Below are 27,645 nucleotides of genomic sequence, written 5' to 3'. Positions count from 1 at the left end.
ACATAATGAAATACTATGCAGCAAAAAGAAAGAAGGAGCCCCTACCCTTCACAACAGCATAGATGAAACTGGAGATCATTATGTTAAGTGGAATAAGCCAGGTGGTGAAAGGCAAACACCATATGATTTCACATATAAGTGGAACTTAATCAATAAAAGAAACAAACAAGCAAAATATAACCAGAAACACTGAAATAAAGGACAAACTGACAGTAACCAGAGCGGAATGGGGAGAAGGATAATGGGGGAAATTAGGCTAAGGTCTATCAAGGAACAGGTATAAAGGATATATGGACAAAGCCAAAGAGGGTAGGTTCAAAGTGGGAGGTGGGGATGGGTGGGGCAGGGGGCCACGGTAGGGTGAAAATAGAGACAACTGTACTTGAACGACAATTTTTTAAAAATTTTAAAAATACAGGCCCTGGTTGGTATAGCTCAGTGGATTGAGCACAGGCTGTGAACCAAAGTGTCACCGGTTCGATTCCCAGTCAGGGTACATGCCTAGGTTGGGGGCCAGGTCTCCAGTGGGGGCCGTGAGAGAGGCAACCACACATTGATATTTCTTTCCCTCTCATTCTCCCTCCCTTCCCTCTCTCTAAAAATAAATAAAAATAACATCTTTAAAATAATACATAAAATCTACCTCATCAAAACGGAAGGGGGAGGAGAGATTCAGACACTTTTGGCCTTAATTTACACCCTCCCAAAAAAAACCACTAATGTATTTGCTATCACGCACACTTTTGTTCCCAATAAATATCATTATCAAAGTTCATTTCAATCTTAAGAATATACGAGCAGATGTTTAAAGATGTTCTATATTCCTCTCACTTTTTAAAACTGACAAAGAAATCTCCATAATTTTTGTCTATCAAAAGGGTGGGTATGTGTTTTTTTCTAGAGATAGGTTCCCATCTTATTTGCTTCTCAGAAGTTACTTCTGAAAATCATTTCTGTCATGTTTCATTTGGTTAAGTGTGAATTTATACTAAATCTCAATTAACTAAATATTTCAGTAAACTGGACCAGGGGTGTCCAACCTTTTGGCATATCTGGACCACACTAGAAGAAGAAGAGTTATCTTGGGCCACACATTAAATACACAACCACTAAGGAAAACTGATGAGCAAAACAAAAAAGGTTTAAATAAATATAAGATTTTGTGTTGAGCCACCTTCATAGCCACCCTGGGCTGTGGGTTGGACACCCCTGGTTGATTCTCCTCAAACTTTATTCCTTTAAGTAATGCTATATTTGGGCAATGGCTCAATACTACAATTTCTGAAAAAGATCTGAGAACAGATTTTTAAAACAGAAAAGTTCCATAGCATGTAATATCTTTATTTATTCCTCCCCTAAGCTGCCATGATGGTTTTCATAAGGAGTCATAAAGACTATTTCATATTTTCCTGTAACAATTATACAAAGTTATAATTATTAGTTTAACTACAGAAATAATAACACAAGCCACCTCTTATTTATTAGACGTGGGTATTATGCAGAACACTTAGCACATACTATCTCATTTAATTCCTCCATTAAACAAAAACATGACTATCATTATTACTTTATTGGATAGGAAGCAACTAACCTTAGGAATAGTAAAAGACTTGTCCAAGATTTCACAGCCAATAAGTGGTAAAGTTATGATCCCAGGTCTGTCTGACCTCAAAGCTCAAACTCTTCTAGCTGTGCCTGCTATATTGTCTCTGAGTTTCTAGAAATCAAGGGTCTGGTTCTTCCTCAACTGGAAGCTTTCAGGAACTAAAACTGCATTGGGAGTTCAAGAAATTGTTGTTTATTTATTTTATCAAGAGCCCTGCAAAAGCATGAATTGAAAACATGGTAGAGGGAAACCTATAATTGCCCTATAGCTCAGAATTCAAATATTCTTTTATAATAAGGTCATTCATTAGGTTTGGTGTCATCTAGAACTATAACAAAATATAGATCATTTGTCAAAGAAATGACGGAAATAGATTAGAATAATTCCATCATCTACCTAAGAAATTAAAAGACAGGTATCAACAATGTATCAAGAACAAAAAAATAATGACTAGTTTGGATATACAGAGAAAGGAAACATGTTTTGAAATTTTAAAATCATCATTCCCATTCAGGTTCTCTGAATTCCTAGCTGTGGTCATAAGAAAGTTGCTCAATCACGCCAGGTGTCCTTTCATCAAAATAAAATGAGAAAAATGTGTGTATATGTATATATATATACATATATATGTATATTTTATATCAGTTGCATACTACATGTTCAATGGAAGCCAGCAAGATATTATTACTGTTGCTAACCAATGCATGAAGTTAAATATACAACATCATCATATGCATCTTTTTTTTAAATATTTTTTTAAAGATTTTATTTATTTATTTTTAGAGAGAGAGAAACATCAATGTGCGGTTGCTGGGGGTCATGGCCTGCAACCCAGGCATGTACCCTGACTGGGAATCGAACCTGCAACACTTTGGTTCGCAGCCCGCACTCAATCCACTGAGCTACACCAGCCAGGGCCATATGCACCTTTAAACTGTACTTTCAAACTTAAGTTTGGGTTTATTAGAGCTAAGGTTGAAGAAGAATGAGAGTAAGGGTGAGGGTTAGAGTTCAGTTTAGGGTTAGGGTTAAGGTTAGGGTTCTATTTTGAGTTAAAGTGAGGTAAGGGTTAGGATAAGAGTTAAGGTTTAGGTTGAGGTTAGCATTGAGTTGATGATTAGGGTTAGCATAAGGATTTGAGTTAACGTTGAGGTTAGGATGTGATTTTAAATTAGGGTTAGGTCTAGCTTTATTATAAGGGTTAGGTTTAGGTTTAGGTTTAGGTGAGTGCTAGGTTTCATTTTGAGTTAGGTTTTGTGTAATAGTTATGATTTGAGTTAGAATTAGAGTTAGAGTTGTGATTAGCGTTGAGTTTATAATTAGGGATAGGGTTAGGGTGAGAGTTAGACTTGAGTTTATTACTTGGGTTTAAATTAGTGTTAAGTTTAGGTAAAGAGGCAGGTTTAAGGATGCTTTAGATTTAGGGTTAGAGTTGAGTTTATGGTTAAGTTCAAGGTTAGTGTTGGAGTTAACTTCAAGTTTAGGGTTTGTTTTTAAATTAGAATTAGATTTATGTTTAGCATTTGGTTAATGGCTAGGTTAAGATTCATTTAGGATTAGGGCTAGGGTTAGGTTTTGACTAGAGTTGTTCAAGTTTGCATTAGGGTTAGAGTTAGCATTGAATTTAGGGTTTGTGTTTAAATTAAGTTTAGGATTAACATAAGAGTTGATTAAAAGCTAAGGTAAGATTTATGTTTAAGGTAAGGGTTAGGTTTTGGTTAGATTTAAGGTTAGATTTAGGATTTAGGTTATGGTGGAAAAAAAAAACCTTTAGTGAATGCTTTAATCACCAAAAAAAAGAAAAACAGACATGTATACCATTTACATCTTGACTTATTGAAAGTTCCTTAACATAGGTTTTTAAACAGTTCCCAAGATTACTTAATATGCTATGACTTAACAGCATTTTGACATTTTCTAAGGAATGATAGCTAAGTGTTGCATCTCTTCAAACTTGGAATTTACCACCTGTCTGAGTAGTCTCTGCTTGTGCCAAGTTAAATATACAGAATAAAGTCCCTACCAGAAATAACATAGCACAGCTTCCTGCTCCACTCTTTGCTTGAAGGAGGCCAAATGAAGAAGGGGAGACATGATTTTATTTAATCATCTGAATACTTTCCTTGAATTAAAAGCTACTCCAGGAAAAATAAAAGTTAAAAGAATCACCATGTGAATTATCAGGCCATTGGGATAATTCCACTTGGAGGGCTCAAGAAAAAGTACAGCTCTGGCTGTGTGGCTCAGCAGATTGAATGCCAGCCTGTGAACCAAAAGATTGTCAGTTCAATTCCCTGTCAGGGCACATGCCTGGGTTGCAGGCCAGGTCCCTAGTTGGGGGCATGTAAGAGGCAACTAATCAATGTCCTTCTCCCTCTCTTTCTTCCTCCTTTCCCTTCTCTCTAAAAATAAATAAATAAAATCTTTAAAAAAGAGAAAAAGAAAATGCACAAAAAGAGTATTCTTAATCATTAAGAACTGCTCAGCAAGCCAACTTCCTTCTAGCTGTTCCAGGCACCCAAACTCTTAAGGCCTCAGAGTGCTGTGAAATCTCTTTGCCTATAAGGCACAAATGGCACTGTAGTATAAATGGTAGATTCTTCTTTCTAGAAGACACTACCTAAAACTCTCTTGAGGAGTTCTGTAATATTTGAACATGGAGAAAAGGGATAAAGATGGACAAAGACATGCCCTGGGAATCCAAGGAAAGTTTCTGGGTTTTTTTAAGGCAAAAGATATAATCACATGTTTGTCCATTGACAGATAATCTAAGTGACAGACAAAATAAAGTGCAAGAGCAATGTCACTGAATAGGAAAAATGTGGAAAGGAACAAGTCATCAGTTGTGATAAAATGGAATGACATGAAGTACATATGGATGCACATGTAGGAGTTTGAAAGATATGGTAAAGAAAAGATATAGTAGTTCTCTTCTGATTCCATCAATTTTGAGTGAAATAAGAAGCAAAGTCTTTGGCTAAAGATAAGGTGAGAAGGGAAAGATTTGAGAAGATAGAAGATGTGAAATAGTTATCTCAGAGGTAATATGTAAATATCTGTGGCAGGATTTCTGGGTAAAGCTGAGAGAGAAAAATTTGAGAGAGGCAGCCATAAATTCAGAGTTAGGCTATAGTTATGTTTTCTTCTACCCATATTCATTCCTTGAGTGCAGGCATGGATACATAAAGTGTTATCTAATCAATATGGGGATTTGTCAGATGAACACAAAAAAGGTGGTACTGTCATGGATAATAATGAAGTCTAGAACTTTATTACTTACAGTGCAGCATCAACATCATCTGGAATCAGAAGGTATGTCTTAACAAGATCTCTAAATGATTCATGTGCATGTTAAAGTTTGAGAAACACCTGAGTGGGATCCAAGTGAAACAAGAAAAGATCATTAAAAGTGATGGAAGGTTAATAAGAGTCCAGGCTGTTGCTTAGGTTCTCTAAATAAACTTCAGAGCCACCAAGACTGATGAGAGAAGAAATGACTGGGTCAAAGGAAGAAATGAATAAAGCCACTGGGATTAATTGTCCATATGATAATAGATGGCCTAGAAGATTCAGAGTCCTGGTAGTGATTGAGACAAATATGTAATGAATGATGGCATTAGTTGTAGTCATCTTTTTAGGGAAGGAGACAGTTGCAGTTATAGTCTCATTCTCTGGATTGGTCTCTTGGACAGTTTATACTGACCATGGGAGTAATGTTATAACTGAAGGAACACATGAAATTCTGTGAGATCACTAAGGTAGTATAGACTCAGAGAGAAATGATCTTATCAACACAAACTGCAGTAGGCAGTTAGAAAGATATGAGCAGAAAGGAATGATAAACCAAATACAAACGGTCACCAGACCAGAAAGCAATGGGCAATTGTAGGGTGGGACCTCATCCACAGGGTCACCTTTCTTAGCATATCACTGATCATGTGGTTTAGATCCCCTGAAGTTTCATGTCTCTGGTCCTGTGGTTTAAATCCTACCTTGACCTTTCTTCCCCTGGCATGTTGCTAGTCATGCAATAGCATCCCTCAGAGGAAAAACAAGGAGGCCAGAGAATAGCATCATAGTACTGCTATGCAAGACCTTGCATGACTACTCCATAAAGCATTAAACCCTCAGGACAATAAGGTTCTGGGCTACATCATAGAAACTTAAGAACAAAGCCTTGAGTCTGTTGACCAGAGATAGAGTTTTTAGTCAAACTAGAGATGACATTTAGGCCTCAACTGTGTTTCAGCTCCAGACCCAGAAAAGCAGCAAAACCAGACAGAAGGGTGCAATGGCTAACATCAGAGCCAGATACAATGACTAATGAACCCCTCCCCTAGCACCAACCAATCAGTAAAGACCACAACCCTGAAAGGATACACATGGAAAAGTTGATGGATATTATATTGAGATCCTCCCCTAGGAACTCCCTTAAGATCCCCGCTATTAGAGAGGGGACAAAATCCCTTAGGACAGAGGACACTGTGCACATTCTCTCTTTGAGCATGCCCATATCTTTCCCACTGCCTCCTTTCCCCAGGCACTCTGTCTCTCTGAAGCACCCACACCTTTCCCTTTCTCCTACATAACAAACCCAGAGCTAACAACATACTCAACAGGAAAAAACTAAGAGTTTCCCTTAGGAGGTAAAAGATCTATACATTATAAGGCACTAAAGAAAGAAACTGAAGAAAAAGACAAAAAAAATATGGAAGCTTATACCAGGTTCATGAATAGAAAAACTTAACATCATTAAAATCTCCATACTACCAAAAACAATGTATAGATTCAACACAATTACAATCAAAATACTATAGGTGTATTCACAGAACTAAAGCAAATGTTCCAAAATTTTATATGGACCCCAAGTACCAGCAGCAATCTTGAGAAAGAAAAACAAAGTTAAAGGAATCATGCTATCTAATAGCAAACTATACTATAAAACCACAGTGATCAAAACAGCATGGTATTGGCATAAAATCTAGACATACAGATTAATAGAACAGAATAAAGAACCCTCAAATAAACCCACACCCATAGGGTCAACTAATATTTGACAAAGGAAGCTATAACATACCATGGGGCACAGACAGTTTATTCAATAAAAGGTGTTGGGGAACTTAGACAGATAGCATGCAAAAAATGAAACAAGATCACCTTCTTACACTATTCATGAGAATAAACTCAAAATGGAATAAAGACTTAAATGTTAGAACTGAAACCATAAAAATCCTAACAGTAACAGTAAAATCTCAGACATTTCTCATACCAATATTTTTTTCTGACATATCTCCTTGGGCAAGGAAACAAAAATAAATAAATAAATAATAAACAAATGGGACTACATCAAACTAAAAAGTTTTTGCACAGCAAAGGAAACCACCAACAAATTGAAAGACAATCCATTGAATTGGAGAATATAATTTCCAATGATACATTTGATAGTGGGTAAATATTCAGAGTTTTAAAAGAACTTATAAAATTCAACACACATAAAAAATTTAATTTAAAAATGGGCAAAGGATCTGAATAAGCACCTTTCCAAAGAGGACATATAGATGGCCAACAGATATATAAAAAGATGTTCAACATCACTGTTCATCAGAGAAATGCAAATTAAAACCACAATGAGATATTCCCAAACAATTATCACAATGGCTATCATCAATAAATCAAAAGGGAACCATCATGCACTGTTATGAGAAATGCAGATTGGTACAGCCACAGTGAAAAGCAGTGTGGAGGTACCTCAAAAAATTAAAAATGTACCATAGTTTTTTGATCCATTCATTTACTGACCGATGTGGCTCAGTTGGTTGGAACAGAATGTGCACCGAAAGGCTGCAGGTTGAATCCCAATCAGGGCCCATGCCTAGGTTCCAGGTTTAATCCCTAGTCAGGATGTGTGTGGAAAGTAACAGTCTGTCTCTCTCTGTCTGCCTCTGTGTCTCTCTCTCTGTCTCTCGCTCTCTCTCTCTGAAATGAAAAATGTCCTCAGGTGAGGATTTCAAAAAATTACACTAAAAATGGAACTGCCTTATGACCTAGTGATTCAACTTCTGGAAATATATCTGAAGAAACCTGAAACACTAATTTGAAAGAATGCATACATCCCTATGTTCACTGCAGCATTATTTACAATAGCTAAGATTTGGAAGTTGCCCAAGTGTCCATCAGTGGATAAGCAGATTAAAAAGCTGTGCTACATTTACACAGTGGAATACTACTCAGCCTGAAAAAAAGGACATCTTATCCTTTCCAACAGCATGGACCTGGAGAGCATTATGTCACATGAAGTAAGCGAGAGAAAGATAAATTCAGTATGATTTTACTCATATGTGAAATCTAATGAATAAAATAAACTAACAAAATAGAAATAGACACACTGATAGCTGTTAGAGGGGTAGGAGTTGTGGGGTTGGATGAAAAAGGTGAAGGGATTAAGCAGAAAAAAAAAAAACCTCATAGACACAGACAACAGTATGGTGATTACCAGAGGGAAAGCAGTGAGGGAGGCAGAAGAAGGTACAAGGGGGAATAAATGGTGATGGAAGGAGACTTGACTTGTGGTAGGGAACATACAATACAATCTACAGATAATGTACTATATAATCGTACCCCTTAAACCTATGTAATTTTATTAACCAATGTAACCACAATAAATTCAATTAAAAACACCAAAAATAAATATACATATAGATAAAGTTTTAATTAAAAGTTTCTACTATGGGAAAAATTCATAAAAGTAGATAAAAAGAATTGCATGTAAATGATATATGAAGACATTTAAGAATAGCTATTTTTCAGAAACTGATATTCCATGCATTTAAGGTCTATGATCTTTCATATAGGGTTGAACAACAATTGAGGAGAGTGGGCTGGGCATCTTAACTAGTTCCTGAGACCACCAGGGTCTTGATTATAACATTTTTTATTTTTGTTCAAGTACAGTTGACTCAATTTTCTCCTCACCACTCCCTCTCACCCCATCTATCCCCACACCTCCCACCCTCAATCCTACCTCCCTTTGGTTTTGTCCATGTGCCTTTTACAGATGCTCTGGAAAACCCTTCCCTCTTTTTACCCATTATCCCCTCCCACCTCCCCTCTGGTTACCATCAGTTTGAGACTCTGATATCTTTTAACTACAATTAGAAAAACCAGCCCTGGCTGGCGTAGCTCAGTGGATTGAGCGTGGGCTGGGAACCAAAGTGTCCCAGGTTCGATTCCCAGCCAGGGTACATTCCTGGGTTGCAGGCCATAACCCCCAGCAACCGCACATTGATGTTTCTCTCTCTCTCTCTCTCTCTCTCTCTCTCTCTCTCTCTCTCTCTCTCTCTCTCTCTCAAAAAATAAATAAATAAAATCTTAAAAAAAAAAAAAAGAAAAACCAGAGACTGTACATTTCTTTTCATATCACATCACAATAAAATAAGTGAGAACACACTCAAAATGACAGAGGTCTGGTGCAAACACTTAGGATGGAAAACTGAGGTCTATACAAAACTTATAAGACTTGTGGCCAAGATGGAGGTATAGGTAGACACACTGTACCTCCTCACACAACCAAAATAAGGTCAGCAACAATTTAGAAACAAGATAACAACCAGATCTGACAGAAATTGAACTGTATGGAAGTTGGACAACCAAGAAGTTCAAATATACACATTCATCCAGACTGGTAGAAGGGGTGGAATCAGGCAGCCGGGTGGAGAGAGGTCACAACACAAAAAGAGGTAGCACTGTACATGTAATGCTTCCCTGGCGCATAAGGCATCCCAAGCACAAGCCCACAGCAGGCCAGGTGGCTGGCACACCCAGTGAGGCAGCAACTGTGAAGTGAGGCACTGAGCAAAAGGCATCTGGCTGTCCAGACCACATTCACGCACAGATAAAACAGGCAAAATTGGGCAGTGAGACAGACCCAGCAACCCAGGGTCCAGCGCCAGGAAACAGAACCTCAGGACACTGATTGAAAACACCTGTGGGGGTTGAGGTGCAGGGATAGACTCCCAGCCTCACAGGAGAGTTTGTTGGAGAGACCCACGGGGTCCTAGAACTACACAATCCCACTCACACAGGAATTAGCACCAGAAAGGCCCAGTTAGCCTGGAGAAAGCAGCGGAAGGGACTGAAATCTGACGGAGAGAGGAGCAAGCACCACTGTTTCCTCTCGGATCCCACCCCCACATACTACATCACAACACAGCAACTGGGTTGCCCTGCCCTGGAGAACACCTAAGGCTCTGCTCCTCACTACTTACCAGGTGCAACCAGACCCGCCCCCTACCCCAAAAAATGGCTCAAACGGAAGTATAAATCAAAGCCTCAGATCCAAAACTTTTAAGCAACCAAGAGATAGCCAACCTATCAGATGCACAATTCCAAGTACTGGTGGATCAGGATGCTCACAGAATTGGTTGAATTTGGTCACAAATTAGATGAAAAAATGAAGGCTATGATAAGAGAAATGAAGGAAAATGCACAGGGAACCAATAGTGAAGCAAAGGAAACTGGGACTCAAATCAATAGAGTGGACCAGAAGGAAGAAAGAAACAACCACACAGAAAAGAATGGAGAAATAAGAATTCAAAAAAATGAGGAGAAGCTTAGGAACCTCCAGGACACCTTTTAACATTCCAACATCCAAATTATAGGGGTACCAGAAGGGGAAGAGGAAGACCAACAAGTGGAAAAATTGTTTGAACAAATAACGAAGGAGAACTTCCTCATTCTGGCAAAGGAAATAGACTTCCAGGAACTCCAGGAAGCTCAAAGAGTCCCAAAGAAGTTGGACCCAAGGAAGCACACACCAAGGCACATCATAATTACGTTACCCAAGACTAAAATGAAGGAGAGAATCTTAAAAGCAGCAAGAGAAAAGGAGACAGTTACCTACAAGGGAGTTCCCACCAGACTGTCAGCTGATTTCTCAAAAGAGACCTTATAGGCATGAAGGGGCTGGAAAGAAGTATTCCAAGTCATGAAAGGCAAGGACCTACATCCAAGATGGCTCTATCCAGCAAAGCTTTCACTTAGAATGGAAGGGGAGATACAGTGCTTCTCAGATAAGGTCAAGTTAAAGGAATTCATCATCACCAAGCCCTTATTTTATGAAATGTTAAAGGGACTTATCTAAGAAAAAGAAGATAAAAATCATGTATAGTAAAAGGACAGCAAACTCACAATTATTAACAACCACACCTAAAACAAAAACAAAAACTAAGCAATCAACTAGAATAGGAACAGAACCAGAGAAATGGAGATCACATGGAGGGTTAGCAACAGGGGAGTGGGAGAAAAGGTGAGGGGGAAGGTACAGAGAATAAGTAGCACAGATGGTAGGTATAAAATAGACAGGGGGAGGGTAAGAACAGTATGAGAAATGTAGAAGCTAAAGAACTTATGACACATGGACATAAACTAAAGTGTGGGAAAGTGGGTGGGAGAGGGTGTGCAGGGTGGAGGGAATGAAGGGGGGGAATGGGACAACTGTAATGGCATCATCTATAAAATATATTTTTAGAAACATAAAAAATATATCATATTTTAAATAGCAAAAAACAAACTATGAAACTTGTTCTTGAACATACGCATGAACCCTTCCTAATGCAATATGATTTGGAATTGCACTGAAAGCCTTGCAACTCATAAATGCTTTCTCCATACACATTGAAAACTAAGCCTATACTTCCATTATTTAAGATGAAATTTGAGATGAATTCCCATGGATTCCAATATTGTCTTCTGTTAAAATGCCATTGAGAGAGATTTCCATTATCAATGATGAACATAAATCAGTTGATGACACCCCCTTAGCTAGGACACAAGTTTAGTGGTGTGGGTATGGGGTGGAGTTGAAGGAGGAAATTGGAATCACAACTCTACTGTCAAAGGTACCTACATCTGAAAGAACATTCCACAGGAGGCAGAAGATCAGAGTAGAGTCCATCTAATCAATCTAAATATCAGATTTCTTATCTGAAAAATGAGAAGGCTGAATTTTATGATCTCTAACTAGTCTAAATGTAGAGCCTTTGTGATGTGAGGTAGGTTTATCTAGAAGTGCAGAGACAAACACAAAGAGCTAAGAAGGTGGCAAGCAAAATGTTACTATGGTGATCAGAAAACCACTGTGAGAGAAAAGAGGGAACTAAAGAAAATGTCTCCATAACTGTAATTATGTCAAAAGATTAACTAAATGTGTTAAAAAGAGAAATCATAGTTGTACAGAAAAATCATACTAATGCTTCAGGTGTAAAGATACCATAAATGGAAATAAAGAATTCTAGAATCACATTGAGTCACCACTTTCCTCAAAAATGTATTAAAAATTAAAATGAAACCACTTTTGCCCAAAGAAATCATGATCTTAAAACTGAAAGGGTGATTAGCAGTGTTGATGGATTTCCTGGCCAATAAAAAATACTGACTTCTATGTGTTCTGTTAAGAGCACTACGGTTTGCAGGAACAATTATAAAGGACACATGGACAATAACAAGGGGGGGGGGTGCTAGAAACAAGGGAAGGAGGTGGGGAGAGCTGGGGTGGTGGGGAGAAGTTGGGGGGGGAGGCAGAAAACTGTACTTGAACACCAATAAAAATGTTTTAAAAAAAGATCACTAGGACTAAAATGACTACAGTAAAATTCACTTCATTATTCAAGATAAATTATATAGTATCTAGCATGTGCTTCTGCTGGATGTGAGAAGGGACACAATGATGAAAAAGATACCTATACCCTAACACTTACAACATAATACAAAAGATATGACCAATACATGAGTAAACACAATCTTATATGATACAACTGGGCTAAGCAAAAGTTAGGAGTTTGAAAGAAGAGTTGAGTTTTTGTGTTTGTTTTTATTTTTGAAAGATAGCAGTTCCTTCACATATTCATTCACACTACCAAACTCAAGAATTTCTAAGGACAAGTTTAGATGCTTAATAAAGAACAGCAGTTCCTGAACCATCTGCTTTGCTCAAAATTGAAGATCTGTCACAGGCAAATTTTCATTTTACTCCAACCCTGTGAGAATATTATTGTCAGCTGGGGTAGGTAACATTTGGTTTGTAATTGACATAGTGAACAAACTATGCTTTCTAAAATGGCTACAATCAGTGCCTCTTTTGGGTGAAAAATGAAAAACAGGCAAACTATCCTGAGTCCAATACTCACTTTCAGCAAGTTTCTTTCTTTCATTTATGTGTCCTGTTGCTAATCTTCTGATGGAGAAATGTGCAAAACACAGCATTTAAAGTGAACAACAGAACTTTGTTACAGTCAGACCAGGATATATGACAGAATACCCTGAAAGGTTTTTTTTTAAGGAAATCATTTTGCAAACTCATTCCATTAAAAAAAAAACCCTGCAAATAATAGTAGCCCAATACTATATAATTTTCCTCTTACCTGGTAAGGAACAATACTGCCATGAGCTGTGCCCCAACGTTCTGCTTCCTTTTGGGCAATAAGATAATTAGCAGCTACCTGGGTTAAACATGCCACCTACCAGGAAGAAAAAGAAAGAAAAAAAAAGCTAGTGTATCTATACTCACTCATTAACAAAGGGTTATAATATGAAAGTTTTAATTTGATTTCACTTTATGTCATTGTAGAAGAAAAAAGAGAAAAAAACTCCAAACAGGTTAGAAATATAGAGGCATACACACTTTCAACATACAAAGAAAGGAACAGCAGTATCACATTATTGCATGAGTCTAAGTACTGAGTAACAGTCACCTAAGACATATAAACACAGAAACAGTCAGCTCCTGAAAAAATCATCGTAGGCAGAGGTTGACCCAGCAAACAGAACCTGGTTGAGGCTTTACCATCAAAGCCTACATCAGCAACCTGTACATTCCTTTCCCCTCTCTACCTGTCCTTTTACTTTTCATCAAATTGACATAAAAAGAGACTGTGTCATCATCATTGAGCAGGTGAACCAAAGCCAGGAGCCACATTCCTCTAAACTTGTCATTAAATAAATAAATAAATAAATAGGACTCTATTTTGTTTAATTTAGTCAAGTTTTCTGTTACTTGCTGCCCAAAACATTTTTACTAATACAGAGGATCAAGATTATTTCATGTTTTTATTCACAGGTAAATGATACTCATTTAAACAAAAATTACTGTACCTTTCCCAACTTGTCCTTTGGCCCCATGCCTTAAAGAAGCATAGTTCAATTAAAGTGATCATCTAAAACCTCTGATTCTTGTAGTAGTTCATATACAGATCTTGAAAGCCCCCAATAGTTCAATTCCATATGAAGATAACATGAGGATAAATGACTTGATTCAGCCTAGAGATCAGCCACAAAAACTTATGTTCCAATGAATAGCCATGCATCCAAGGGCCCAGAACTATGGCAAGATGGTGACCTAATAATGTTTCAGTTTCCAGGAAAAAAGCTTCTCAACTCATAACATAATCAAGACATAGCATCAGCTTGCTTTTCCCATTCTAAATGATCAGATGTGATTGGGAGTCTACCAAGCCAGCAAGTCAAACATAGATAGACATTGGCTCCTAGAGCACCTCAAGGGGTGGTATTTCAAGGCTTGGTGCCATAACCTGTTATTGCCCTCAGCTTGGCATGGTAGCTGTGCCTTGGACAAGGGCTATCAATAGGGCTTGGCCTGAATGCATCTCCTTGCAGCAGCAACCATTCTCCTTTAACATATTCTTGGGATTTACACTGACTTTTATGTTAATTTATTGCTCTGTTGAAATTGGAAATGCCTTATGACAGCTGGTTCGGCTGTACTGCCCAGGTGGCAAAACTAATAAACTTTGAGTCATCCATTTCTGGACCTCCATCTGGTCTGGACATTTGAACCATGGAGCATTCCAAGGCTGCCTGGGGCTGCCTAGTGTTAATCACCATTTCACAGATCACTTCTGTGTCTTTCAAAATGGAAAATCAAATCAACATTTTGTAGTAAAAATGCACTAGATAGGAAGTCCAGATTCATGATTTCTAATTTTGGTCAACCTCTAAGTAGCTATACAACTGTAGGTATATAATTTAATCTGACCTTCAGATACATTCTCTATAATCTTTGACATGTAACCTAAACAAATTTTTCCAAGCTTTTCATAAAAGGGCAGAACTCCTATATCAAATTACATAATAGATGAAATCCTAATATATAAGCAGATAATACCCTTATGTGCAGAGGCAGGCCTACAATGCTACCTAGGCAGCATGAATACAGAACACAATTTGCAAAATAGTAAATGGTCTTAAATTTGCTTCCAAGTTCTCTACACTTCTCACTCTATTATTCTTCTTAACAGTCTGGCAGATGAAATAGTAGTAATCTTCCTATGAAGGCTTTTCCTGAAATTGGGGAGATATTCTCCAGTCTAAGGTTTTTCTATTTCTTATCTACAAGAAAGATCCTTCTTTGATCTAGCTATGTTGGGGGTTGAGGGAGAGGAATGCAGGGCAGAGAGAGTTGTTCCTTTCAAATAAATTCTGGTTAAAGCACTATCTAAGGTGCTCTGGTACTACTGGAGGCAAATAATTCACTTTAATAAAAGTAATTTTTTCCAAGCAGTTAATCACAACAGGCTTGGTATTCCCACTTCTCCAATTTTGAAGTCAACTGATAGTTAACACATCAACATCAAGAAGGGCTATATGAGGTAATAGACTGACTAGATGACCACAGGTTAACCTCTGAATCCTAGACTGATCTGAAAAAACTGCCAGGGGTAGGCATGGGCTGGATTCTACCATGCTGTTCTCATTTCTTGCCTACTACCTCATTCTTTCTTCTCAATTTTGGCCTGTGTGCTCTGTCTGACTTTGCCTTGATGAGCTATCTTCGACAACTATTTAATAAAAGTAGCTCAATTTAGAGTTAGTTTGAATGAAAGATCAGAGCTCATCTCATAGAATATTTCCTTTCTCCACACAGTTCTGACTCAGGAAAACCAAAAACATTTCACAACTAACTGGCTCTCACTGGGCAGAAAGGTTAAATAAGATTTTAAGCCAGTTGTCAGCCAAAAACAAAGTATGATTTGTCAGTAAATATTCAAGAGGCAAAGTTAGGGGGAAAAGACTTCTACTTTGGCCTTGGTCAGGTGGCTAAGTTGGTTGAAACATCATACCATGCAGCAAAAGTTCAAGAGATTGATTACTGGTCAGGGAACATACCTGGGTTGTGAGTTCGATCCTAAGTCAGGCGTGCATATGGAGGCAACTAATTGATGTTTCTTTTCCACATTGATGTTTCTGTCTCTGTCTCTCTTTTTCTCAGTCTCTCTCTACCTCCTCACCTCTTCCTTCCTTCCTCCCTCCCTCTATGTCCCCCCTCCATTTCTCTTTCTATAAAATCAATAAACATAATAAACATATCCTTGGGTAAGGATTTTTAAAAAATCTACTTTGAAAAAAGAGATCAGCTGAGCTAAACTTAGTAACCCAACGTTTAAAAGGGGTATTATAGATTTGAAAGTAATCTACCATTTATAAGGATGTATTTTAAGGCAGGAGATGGGGGTAAAAGTCAACAGCTATGATGTGATTCTGTATGAAAAATCAGAGGTTTCCTGGCAATTAATGACAAATTTTCCAAAACCAAAAGAACATAGGATGTGGCTTTTCAGTTAATAAGTACATACTGTATATCCACTCTAAATATTGCATTAGATCATTACTTTCATCCCCTAAACTCAGGCTCATTATTTCATCATGTGGGTGCTATATAATTTACTCAGAATGTTGCCTTTATATGGATTCATCCAAATAAAAAAAAAGAGCCAACTTTGGTTTAATAATAAATATTCTGACAGCAAAACTATTATTTTAGATAACATGTGGGTCCTGATATTCTTTGTGTCTGACCAGAAAACCAACGGGGTGGTCAAAGTGGATCCAAAGGGCACAGTCCCAAAAAGCTTGAGGAATAAGACACCCAATTATTTCCCAAAGAAGTTCCATGGTGTCTGCCACCACATAATCACTCCTACCAAATTAGGATCAAGCTGCAATAATAGAATTTTTCATCTCTAAAGTTCAAACAAGTATGACAGATAAAGTGGGGAAAATAAGACTAGAACTATGGTCCATTGCATCAAAATGGGTAATTCCCCCTCACCCTTCCTCTCTGGCATATATTCTGGCCTCTAAGAAAGCTGGACTAAAAACCAATTATGCTTCACTTCTACACTTGTGCATATCTCCATCCATTCTTCAAAGTCCATTTCAGTGTCATCCTATCCATTAATTTCTCCCATCACCCAAGCAAATAAAATATTTTCCCTGCCTCTGAATAAATATAAGACTTTAATTTGCCTGAGTCCTGCTGCACTTTTATAGTCAACCTTTTAATACAATTAGAATTATAAGATGAAAAAGTTACACCTGGCTGGTGTGACTCAGTAGATTGAGCACCAGCCTGTGAACCAAATGGTCACCAGTTCGATTCCCAGTCAGGGCACATGCCTGAGTTGAAGGCCAAGTCCCCAGTGAGGGGTGTTTGAGAGGCCACCACAGATTGATGTTTCTCTCCCTCTTTCTCCCTCCCTTTCTCTAAAAATAAATAAATAAAATCTTTTTAAAAAAGGAAAGAAAAAGCTGGAAAGACCTAGATCAATAGTTCTGGCAACCTGGTTTTGCATCACAATCACCTGGGGAATTCCCATAACTACTAAATCAGACTCTCCAAGGCTGAAGCCTGGGAGTAAATACTTTAACGAATGTACCATTAATTGCACACAAGATATAACAACCAAAGCCTTAGGAAAGTGTAGTCAAATTCCTTAATATTACAGATACATAAATAAAGGAACAGAGAAAGAAGATTACTTATCTGAGGTCACACAGCTGGCCACTGGCAGAACTTCGAACTACTCTAACTATACTGCCTTTCTCCATGTCACAATATTATTTAAATTGGGAAATATCACTCCTTTTAAATTGGGCACTATCTCAGGGTAAAAATTATGTATTATTACCCTTTGTATATTCTCATAGCACCTAACATAAGAGCTCCCGTACTTACTTTTTCAACACATGAATGACTAATTACTCTTGTATATTTATTTTATTCAACAGACAATAGGTGCTGCTTTGTGCAAGGCACTATGCTAGATACTGGGTATACATAAGTAAATACAAAAGATTGCCCCCTCCGTACTTAAGAATAGTGGAGAAGACAACTAAGCAAACAGTTACAGGAACCCACTTGTGGGGAGAACATGGAGGAGAACTTTAAAAACAAGGAGAATATCATGGATGAAAGCCCTAAGTCTGGAAAGAGATTGGCATAGAGAAAAAAAAAAAAACCCACCTCACAGTAGGCTAATGTAATTGAAGTATGCTTAAAAAGATACAGGGAATGAAAATGGAAAGGTTGGCAGAAGCCAGATCATACCAGCCCTTGCAAATCATGGTAAGGAGTCATTCTGTACACATCTTTTAGAATGATCACTTTAAAATCACAAGTCATATCATTATCATCCTTCTACCTAAAATTTATGGAATTTCCCACTGCACTTGCAATTAAATCCAAAGAATAAACTAAAAGGAAGCAAGAGAGAAAAGGGGCCAGTTATGGATATTGTAAGAATCCAGGCATACCGTAAATTGATGACAGTTCGGACTAGGATGGTAGCAGCGAAAATGGAAAAATGAGTGGATTCAAGAAATATTCTAGGGATCAATTGGACAGAACATGTGAAAGATTGCATGGGAAGGAAATGGCAGACAGAATAGTGAGGGAGAAGGAGCCAAATGTAACTCCCAGATTTCTGACTAAATATCAGGTAAGCTATTAAGACATTAACAAAAAAAAAAAAAAAGAGGAAGTCAGAAAGAGAAAGAAGTTGAAGGGAAAGGAAAATAAAAGTCCACCTTTGAATACGTTGAATTGGAGAGAACAGAAAACCAATCAATTGGGCTGGAATCATAAACATATAGAACATACTTAAAGTTATCCCTCAAGGGGAAATATAGAGAGATAAAATATGAGAAATCAGAAATAATATGAAGCAAAAGAAAGTCTCCATGTCAAAACAGCCTTTCCTCTAATCACAGGTATGGTCAATGATGTAAGTACAAACTACTAGCAACAATTTAAATACCTAAAAATTGGGGGTAGGTTAAATAAGTCATGATATCTATATATAAGAGACAAAGCAGGCACTGAAAACAATACAACAGAAGAATACAGCCTTATTTAAGAAAATATGCACACTCTTTTTAAAAACTTTATTTTAGAACAGTTTTTGATTTACAGAAAAATTAACAAGATATTACAGAGAGTTCCCACATATTCTACACCCATTTCCCCTATTACTAACATCTTACATTAGTGTGATACATATTTTCAATTAAGGAACCAATACTGATAAACTGTTAATGATTAAAATCCATATGCTCATATTTCCTTAATTTTTTCTTAATATCCTTTTTCTTAATGTCCTTTGTATCTTTGAATATAAAGATACCATCCAGCTTAACTACCACATTATATTTACTCATTGGCTCCTCAGGCTCCTCTTGGCTGTAACAGTTTATCATGCATTCCTTGCTTCTAATGACCTTGACAGTATTGAGTAGTAATGAAGTTATTTTGCAGAATGTTTCTCAACTGGAAGTTTTTTAAATGTTTTTCTCATAATTAGACTGGGATTATGGAGTTTTGGAATGAAGACCACAAAGGTAAGCACCATTTTCAAGACATCATATCAACATGATTTATACTATCGACATGATTTACACTATTGACATGATTTATCACTTTTGGTGTTGACCTTGACCACCTGGGTGAGGCAATGTTTATCAGGTTTTTCCACTGTAAAATTAACCTTTTTTTTCTCCCCTGTCCACACTCTCCTCTTTGGAAGGAGGTCAAAAGGCACAGCCCATAATTAAGATGTGGGCAGTTATGATCAATTCTACATGGGATATCTGGCTCTTCTCCCTTGTTTGTTTGTTTTTTTAATCATTTATTTATATAATCACAGACATGTGAATGTTTATATTATATTTTGTATTATAATACAATATTACATTTTTTTGTTGCTCAAATCATTTCAGATTTGTACTTTGGGAGCTCTTTCAGTTGGCCCCTGTGTCCTTGACATACTCCCCATCACTAGGAGGTTTTTACTTTGAGCACTTTCATCTTCATAGCACTATAAGATGACCTAGACTCACCTTTATATGCTTTATTCCAATCTTACAAGAAAGCATAAAAAGATGAGGAGTCACAGAGTAATGAAAGGGACCTAATAGTAATTTTGATGCCAAACAACACCTAATTAATTCACTCATTTATTCAAAAACCTTGTACAACACCATGTACCAGGAACTGTTCTAGGCACAGGGGATAGAGCAGCAAATAAGACAAATATGGTCACATTCTCATGAAATTTACATGCTAGTGTAAGGTACACTCAGACATAAAGAAAGAGGAAAATATCAAGAAATGATAAGTGATATTAAAGAAACTGAAACAGAATCACAGAGAGGGCTCTTCTTGACTAGTAGGTTAGTGAAGACCTCTTTTGAAGATGTCACATTTAATCTGAGACCTGGAGAAGGCACATAAAAACCAAGGGGAAATCTTTCTAGGCAACAAGATCAACCAATTAAAAGACTTTCTTGTGGTAAATGCTTACCATATTCAGGAAAAGAAAGAAGGCCACTAGAGCTAAACATAGTAAGTAAAAAAGGGAGTAGTATAAGGTGAGGTCAGGAAGGTGCACAAAGGCCAGATCACATGGGTTTCTGTAGACTGGGGTAAGGATCTGGGATATTTTCTAAGTATCATAGGAAGCCATTGATTCATATAATTAGATCACCTGGATTTTATATGGAGTACAAAGGGTTAATAAATGAAACCAAATTACCTCATATGAGGTAGGTATTATAACTTCTACATCACCAATGAGAAAACTAAGCCTAAGGAGAGTAAATATCTCTTCTAGGTCTCACAGTGGTGAATGGTAAAGCTATGACTAATACTCAGGTTACTCTACTGTCTAAGCCATCCTTATACCACTATCTCCTTTATGTTCAACCTCTGCTCCCAGCCCCTCTCACCCTAGTAGCACTTGACTTCACATATATATCCTAGGTTATGTCCTTGGGTTCCGTCATATCCCTGGAGTGGGCTGGAATCCCTCCATAATTACTCAGCTGTCCTCTGCATTTGCTTAGAAAGCACATCATTAACTCAATCAATAACTCTCCTCATGCTCTTCTAGTCAACCTCACTCATTCACCAACCATAAAATTCTTTCTGGGAAAAAATATGTTAGAAGAGCAATGAAGGGGCTAGCATTCATAGAGAATAGACCTTCAAGAAGAGAAATTTATCCTCACATCAGAATGACATTTTGAAACCCTGATATCTCTCTTTCTCATCCTAATACCATTACTTTGCATTTCAAACTTCCTATGCAATTTAATCTGCTATACTTTTTCCTTCACACCTTATAGTAAACTGATTCCTTCAGAATCAGTAGGACCAAGAAGAAAAACAGTCAGGAGTAGAGAAGGTATTCTGGCTTCACTATGTTGAAAAAATAGTAAGAATTCCACCTATTCATACTACATTTGCCATTAGGTTTCTGGTCTTTACTAATAATAAAGCTTAAACTTATTAAATCCTTGTTGTGTACTGTTTTAAGCATTTTATGTGAATTATCTTATTTAATCATCCCAACAACTATGCAAGAGAGATACTTTCATGAACCCATGTTTTAATCCTCACCTGAGAATATATTTATTAATTTTAGAGAGAAAGGAAGAGAGAGACAGAGAGAGAGAAACACGTGGGAGAGAGAAACATCAATTGCCTCCTGTATGCCCCTCAACTAGGGATCAAACCCACAACCTTTTGGTGTACTAGACAAGATGATGGTCCTACCAACTGACCCACCCAGTCAGTGCTCATGAACCCATTTTACAAATGAGAAAACTGAGAGATAGAGTGGTTTAGTAACCCACCCATGGTTTAACTTGACTACTAAATAGTCAAGCCAGGACCTCAACTCAGCTAATCTAAATTCTGGTAATCTATACTATAATATATACAAATCAGATGACTTAAATTTCAGAATGGCCTTATGCTGGAAAAGTTTTATTGGACTTTCCTACTTGGTAAATACAGTGGTGGTTAAGCATACTTTTCAATTAGGTAAACCTTTACAGATAAGTTTGACCTTAATTATTACACAATACAGGGTCCAGCAAAAGTAACACCTATGTGACTGTGGTTGGTGGTGTAATAATATGGGTGTAATAATTTATAGTTTTAATTTGAACATTTCACCTAAAATATCATATAGTATGCTGGAGTGTGATAGTGTTATGTTACAGAATTACATGCTTATGATTTTGTAACAAAAGATTTTGTAATAAAAAAGGGGTGTTATTTGTGCCAGACCCTGTACTTAATGTAGTACTCATTCAGAGTTTTCTGCTTTGCTGCCATTATACCTTGGCTTTTATCCCAATGTAACTAGAAATAAATTTCAATCTATAAACATTTTACCTATAAACACTGAAAAACCAGTAGAGCTTTTATATAATTTTTAAATCTCTGTTTTTATTAACTTAGCAAAGAAAAAACATTATTGTATTCTTCTCTTCATAACAATTTTTAACTTAATGAAAAGAACACATACATTTCACATTCCTCTGAGTTATCATTAATGATAGTCAAAAATATTGATGTTTATTTTATATAATGAACTCTCTAAAGACATAGTTGCATTATGCTCAGAATAATTTTTCTAATCCATCTTAATCAAAATCAGACATATAAGGAAACTAGATATCAAATGCCAGAAGGTAGGCCAGACAATAAAGAGACAGAAATTTCAAAAGCATATTTAGGATAATACACCAAACATATTTCTTACCATGAACCACTGACCCAGTCAATCATACTCAAAAAATAGTTACAAACAACTAAAAATATGTGATGAGTAAGTGAAAATGAAGGAAAGTAACACTTAATGACATTATTTATTTATCTATTTTTCTCTGTGTGCCATGTGTTCAATTTCAAAAGTCTTCTTCAAATATGATTTTACATTTCAAACAACTTAGTTCTTGAAAATGTCTATTATTAGAATAAAATAGTACATTGTTCTGTAACTCTAGTTTTAAAAAGAAGTTTGATATGAAAGAACAAAATGAAACATACTTTTGTTTATTGCTTCTTGTGCACTCAGCAGATATTTAATAAGCACTTGCAATATGCAAAGCACTCTGTCAGGTGCAGTGGGAGATCCCAAGATAAATAAAATAGAGTTTCATCTTGCAAGAAGGTTAAAATCCAAAATAGAAATAATAGTGCCACAAGAGACTTCTTTTTTAAAAAATCAAGTAGAAATGAAAAGTGATATCTGAGCTGACACTTTGATAAAGAGAATTTAGTCATGCTGAAACAAGGAAAAGGGCCTTCTGTTTGAAATATTGTGATTCAAGTCACAGCAGAAATGGAAAAGTATTGGGTCTTTCTGAATGAATTCATTAATGAATGGAAATAACAACTAAAACAAGGCATTAGATTTGATGACCAGGAAATCAGAATTGATCACTAAGATGCAATATCAATAAAGCAGTAAGAACAAAAGCCAGATTAAAAGGGGGCTACAGAATGAATGAAAAGAATGAGGGAATTGCAAGAATATTTTACAGGTTGTATAAAGGGAGAAGGAGAGAGACTGTACAGGTAAGCAGGAAAATAAAAGTTTTATTTTTGAGGATAAAAGAAAAAACCATGAAGCTCATTTAAATATATTAGGAAAAAGAATTAATTGAAGTTGTGGAGTCTTAAGCAAGATCACAGAGGCTAAGTAAAAAAGTACAAGTGAAGGGTTTATGGGATTAAAATGTCATCTCTCAGTGAAGTCTTCCCTAACTTACTCAGGTGTAGTCACTTTCTCTTCTGTTTCTCTGTCCACTAGAATGGAAGCTTATCGTGGCTCTGTCCACTGGAGTCATACAGAATGAGACCATTGTTTTACCACATGCTGAATGGGTAAACATAGATAGAGGCTGAGTTAGATAGCAGTGTCAGGCCCTAAGGCCTCATATTCAGGTTGAGAAAAGCAACAAAGGTGACTTAGGGAACAATAAGAGAATCTTAAGTGGTCAAGATTTTATCAGGCTAAAAGTGAGTATATAATGATGTTAAAAATTCATGGATGAGCCGAGATGAATTCTTCCCTTAAGTCATTACTGAGATGGGGTGAGTCTGCAACAGAGGGGCCAAAAGGTTCTACAAGGGAGCAGTAGGCGGTTCAAAGGCTAAGAACGTGAATAAAGGCTGATACACACAGACCCTTATAGATTTTCTTTGTTACTCCATAGACCCCCAGATGCTGCTGCTTCTACAAAAAAAAAAAAAGTTGTGGTTCATTGAGGGATGAAATTCACACTCTTTGTTCAGTTATACTAGTTCAAGGTACCTTAAATTCTCTATTTGCCACATTTTTTTCCTCTACTTATGATCACCTCTGTTTTTATGCTCTGGTGACCTTTAATAAAAAGGGAGATTGTGTTGAGTGGGCCTGATCTAATCCAAAGAATCTTAAAGAAGGTAAAGCTCAGAGAGACATGTTCCTGCTGGCCTTGAAGATACTACTCTACAGACACAAAGAATTGTATTCTGCCAACAACCTGAATGAGTTTAAAAGAGGACTATGAGCCCCAAATGAAAATAGCACTCCAGTAGATCCTTTGATTGCAGCCTTTTAAGGCCTGAGCAGAGAGACTACCCCTTCCTGTAGTCCTCAGCCATTGAAACTATGAGCTAATAACTTATTGCTATATTAACCTACATTTCTGTAATTTATTATGCAGCAATAGAAAACTAATACATGATTGAAACCATTGAAGGGAATGATTAAACTTAGTAATTAGAGGGAAAGCAGAGGAGAAGGAGGGCAGAGCACTGGAGTCAAAGGAGGGGCAAAAAAAATAGGTTGTAAAGGTAAGAAGAATAACAGAAAGGGTGGTGGGTGGTGTCTGGAGACCAAAGGAGCAGAATGTTGAAAGGAATAGTGGTGAATGCATGTCAAATAGCCAAGTGAGGTCAAAGGTAATGAGACTGAGAATCTTGGAATCAACAAAAAGAAATTAGGTTGATTAGAGAAGATGGCAATGAGGTAGGTGGGAGCAGACCCCAGTTCTCCCTGTGCCGAGGTGAAACACCTAGCCAATATTCTGAGGAACGGAGTTAACAGAACCCTAGCTTATATGAAGTCTGGAGGCCAAAAAATTGTAGAGGACATTGAAAAACAGTAGGTGAGGAGATTGCATTGGGGCACTAAGGTCCTTGGTATCTATGTAGGGACCTAGGCTGTTGTGGCCCTCCACCCAGTGTGTGCCATGACTGCCACAGGATACTGAGAGGAGAGTTAGATCAACAGCTCCCTCCCCTACCAGAGCAGGGAGGGTGGCCTGGCACCAGCAGGCGACCTGGATGCTTGAAATCACTTGGGGAAATAGAGATGAAGTGGGAGATGCACAGAGGTGGTGTACACCCGCTGGGACTGTGGACACCGACTAGGTCATTACCAGAGAAACTGGGGAAACAGATGACACCTGGAGAAATGAGAAGAGCTGGGCCACATCAGACCCTGACCCAATAGTCTCCAGACTTGTTAGAAAGTTGGGTTCTGTGAAAAGCCCTGTGCTTATTAAGAACAGTGGGCTTAAACAAGAGGGGTTTTTTGTTTGTTTGTTTTTGCTTTTGTTTTCTCTCTAGGGCTGCAGCCCTGCAATTTGTATTTTTTTTTATTTTAATTGTTCAAGTACAGTTTTCTGCCTTTTACCCCCATCCTACCTCCCTCCCATTTCCACCCCTCCCCTTGTTATTGTCCATGTGTCCTTTATACTTGTCCCTGCAAACCCTTCCCCTTTTCCCCTGAAATTCCCTCCCCTCTCCCCTCTGGTCACAGTCAGCCTATTCTCAATTTCAGTGTCCTTGGTTATATTTTGCTTGTTTATTTGTTTTGTTGATTAGGTTCCTGTTAAAGGTGAACCTATGCACCCCAATGTTCATAGCAGCACAATTTACAATAGCCAACAGCTGGAAGCAACTTAGGTGCTCATCAGTAAATGAATGGATCAAAAAACTATAGTACATTTATACAATGGAATTCTATGCAGCAGAAAGAAAGAAGGAGCTCCTACCCTTTGCGACAGAATGGATGGAATTGGAGAGCACTATGGTAAATGAAATAAGCCAGGCAGAGAAAGACAAATACCATATGATCTAACCTTTAACAAGAACCTAATAAACAAGGTTTCTACTTAAAAAAAAAAAAAAAAAAGGCTCCCAGCTGCTCTATAAAGAACTCTTGAGCAGGAGCTGGCTCACCCTGAGGGTGATTTGAGCTACTCACCTGCCCTTGACTCAGGGAGCTTGCCAGGCAGCTGGTTTGCCCTGCTCACCCTGAGGCTGATTCGAGCTGCTTGCCTGCACCTGATTAGGGCCACTAGCATGGCAGCTGAGTTTTGCCAGTCTCCTGGAGGCTGACAGGGGACACTCACCCTGCAGCTGATTCTGGTTGCTCAAGGCACCACTCCCCCCAAGGCTGATGTGAGCCAATGACCTGAGCTTGACTGGCTCTGCATGCCTGGTGGTGGTGGGCAGACTCGCAAAGAGCAAGGAGGAGGCACACAGCACAGTCCTTGGTGCAACTGGTGAATTAAAGGCACAAGTCTGGCTCAGATGGACAGTGGGGGACCAGCAGATCATGGAGGGCCTGGGTGGGAGGCTGGGCAACTGTGGCCTAGACCTGACCCCCATCCTTGCAAACCCATAGGAAGGGAGAAAAGCAAAGCCCACCCCCTCTTCCTGCGGTACCCAGGAAGACCAGCAGGACTCATTCAATGGGTTTAAATTCAGCAGGAGGCTTATTTTTTTTTTATTTCCTCTCTTTTTTTTCTCTTTTTCTTCCCCCAAGTGAGACAATAAGACCTGGGGTTGTGAAAGGTCCAGAGACAGATCCAAAGTGGGAGGACAAGGCTAACCACAAAAACTAAGAAACTGAGACAAATTTCACTTTGCTATCCCATAGAACTGGCATTTTATTACTTGAATTATTATTTTTTCATTATGTTTACTTATTAGTATTTTTTATTCTCTTTCTGTTTAGTTTTCTTTATTTTATTTCTCTGTTTAATTGATTAACTAGTTTCTTATTCTCTCTTTCATACTGTATTTTAATTTTCCTTCTTTCACTTCACTCATGTTCCAATAACACACTACTTTTTGTCCTGTACTTTCTATTCTTGTTACCCAAATCATGTTATATTATTCTTGTTCTAGTACTGTTGTAAATAACTGTTATTCCATACAATTGTAAATACTACAACCCTCCCTGACCTTAGCCGACTTTACTTTATTCCTGACTCCATTCACTTTATTACTGGTATGGTTAACTCTCTTCTCTTACATACTATGCCTACTATCTATCACTTACTCTCACTATACTTCATCATCTAACCTTGGACAAGCACTCTGTTTTCTGGATTCAGCTCACAATCCGCCTCCCTCTAACAAGACTCTTATCTCCCTTTCAACTTTTATAAAAAGTGGCTAGCTGGGTAAAATATCACAATTAATGCTATACTTATCCAAAGAATCTCCTATCTCATCTCTATTTGTTGGTACTCGAAATCCCATAGAATACTCTCCTGCTGCCTTAATCCATTTTGCCTACCCCACCACCACTGATCACATACAAGAATAGGTGGGAGCAACAGACATCAATATACTTGCTGGAGGAGAAAAACCACCAACAAAGGAATCACCAAAAGGTAAAAACCCAAGTACAACAAGAGACCCCACACAAAAAGAAGAAAGGGTAACCCTAGAGCATGCAGACAAAGAGATCAAAGAGATCACACAAGTGAATCCCACAGAACTTTGAAGTTCACCCTACAAAGTCAGCTAAACATCAGGAAGTGCAGAAACAAATGAAAAGAGTCACCTAAAATGGAGAGACAAAAAAAGAACCTGCAATCAAAAGAAATGGAAT

The 27,645-nt window shown here is 37.6% G+C and overlaps 1 protein-coding gene and 1 long non-coding RNA gene across 2 annotated transcripts in view; both read right to left on the bottom strand.

The window, feature by feature from the left end:
* SUGCT (succinyl-CoA:glutarate-CoA transferase) overlaps positions 1 to 27,645 on the bottom strand; it is a 996,774-nt gene that overhangs the window by 731,497 nt on the left and 237,632 nt on the right. The window contains 1 exon segment of the mRNA XM_028526030.2: positions 13,024 to 13,119. Within this exon segment, the coding sequence (XP_028381831.2) occupies positions 13,024 to 13,119 (96 nt within the window).
* Positions 1,769 to 3,373, bottom strand: LOC118497133. Its single transcript, XR_004899678.1, has 2 exons — positions 2,534 to 3,373; positions 1,769 to 2,343 (listed from the first exon to the last, which is right to left on the bottom strand). It is a non-coding gene; the product is annotated as an uncharacterized LOC118497133 (long non-coding RNA).

This window comes from Phyllostomus discolor, chromosome 10, assembly GCF_004126475.2.
Source record: "Phyllostomus discolor isolate MPI-MPIP mPhyDis1 chromosome 10, mPhyDis1.pri.v3, whole genome shotgun sequence".
NCBI lineage: Eukaryota > Metazoa > Chordata > Mammalia > Chiroptera > Phyllostomidae > Phyllostomus > Phyllostomus discolor.
The sequence above is the reverse complement of the archived record's forward strand: the minus strand, read 5'-3'. Positions and strand labels throughout refer to the sequence as shown.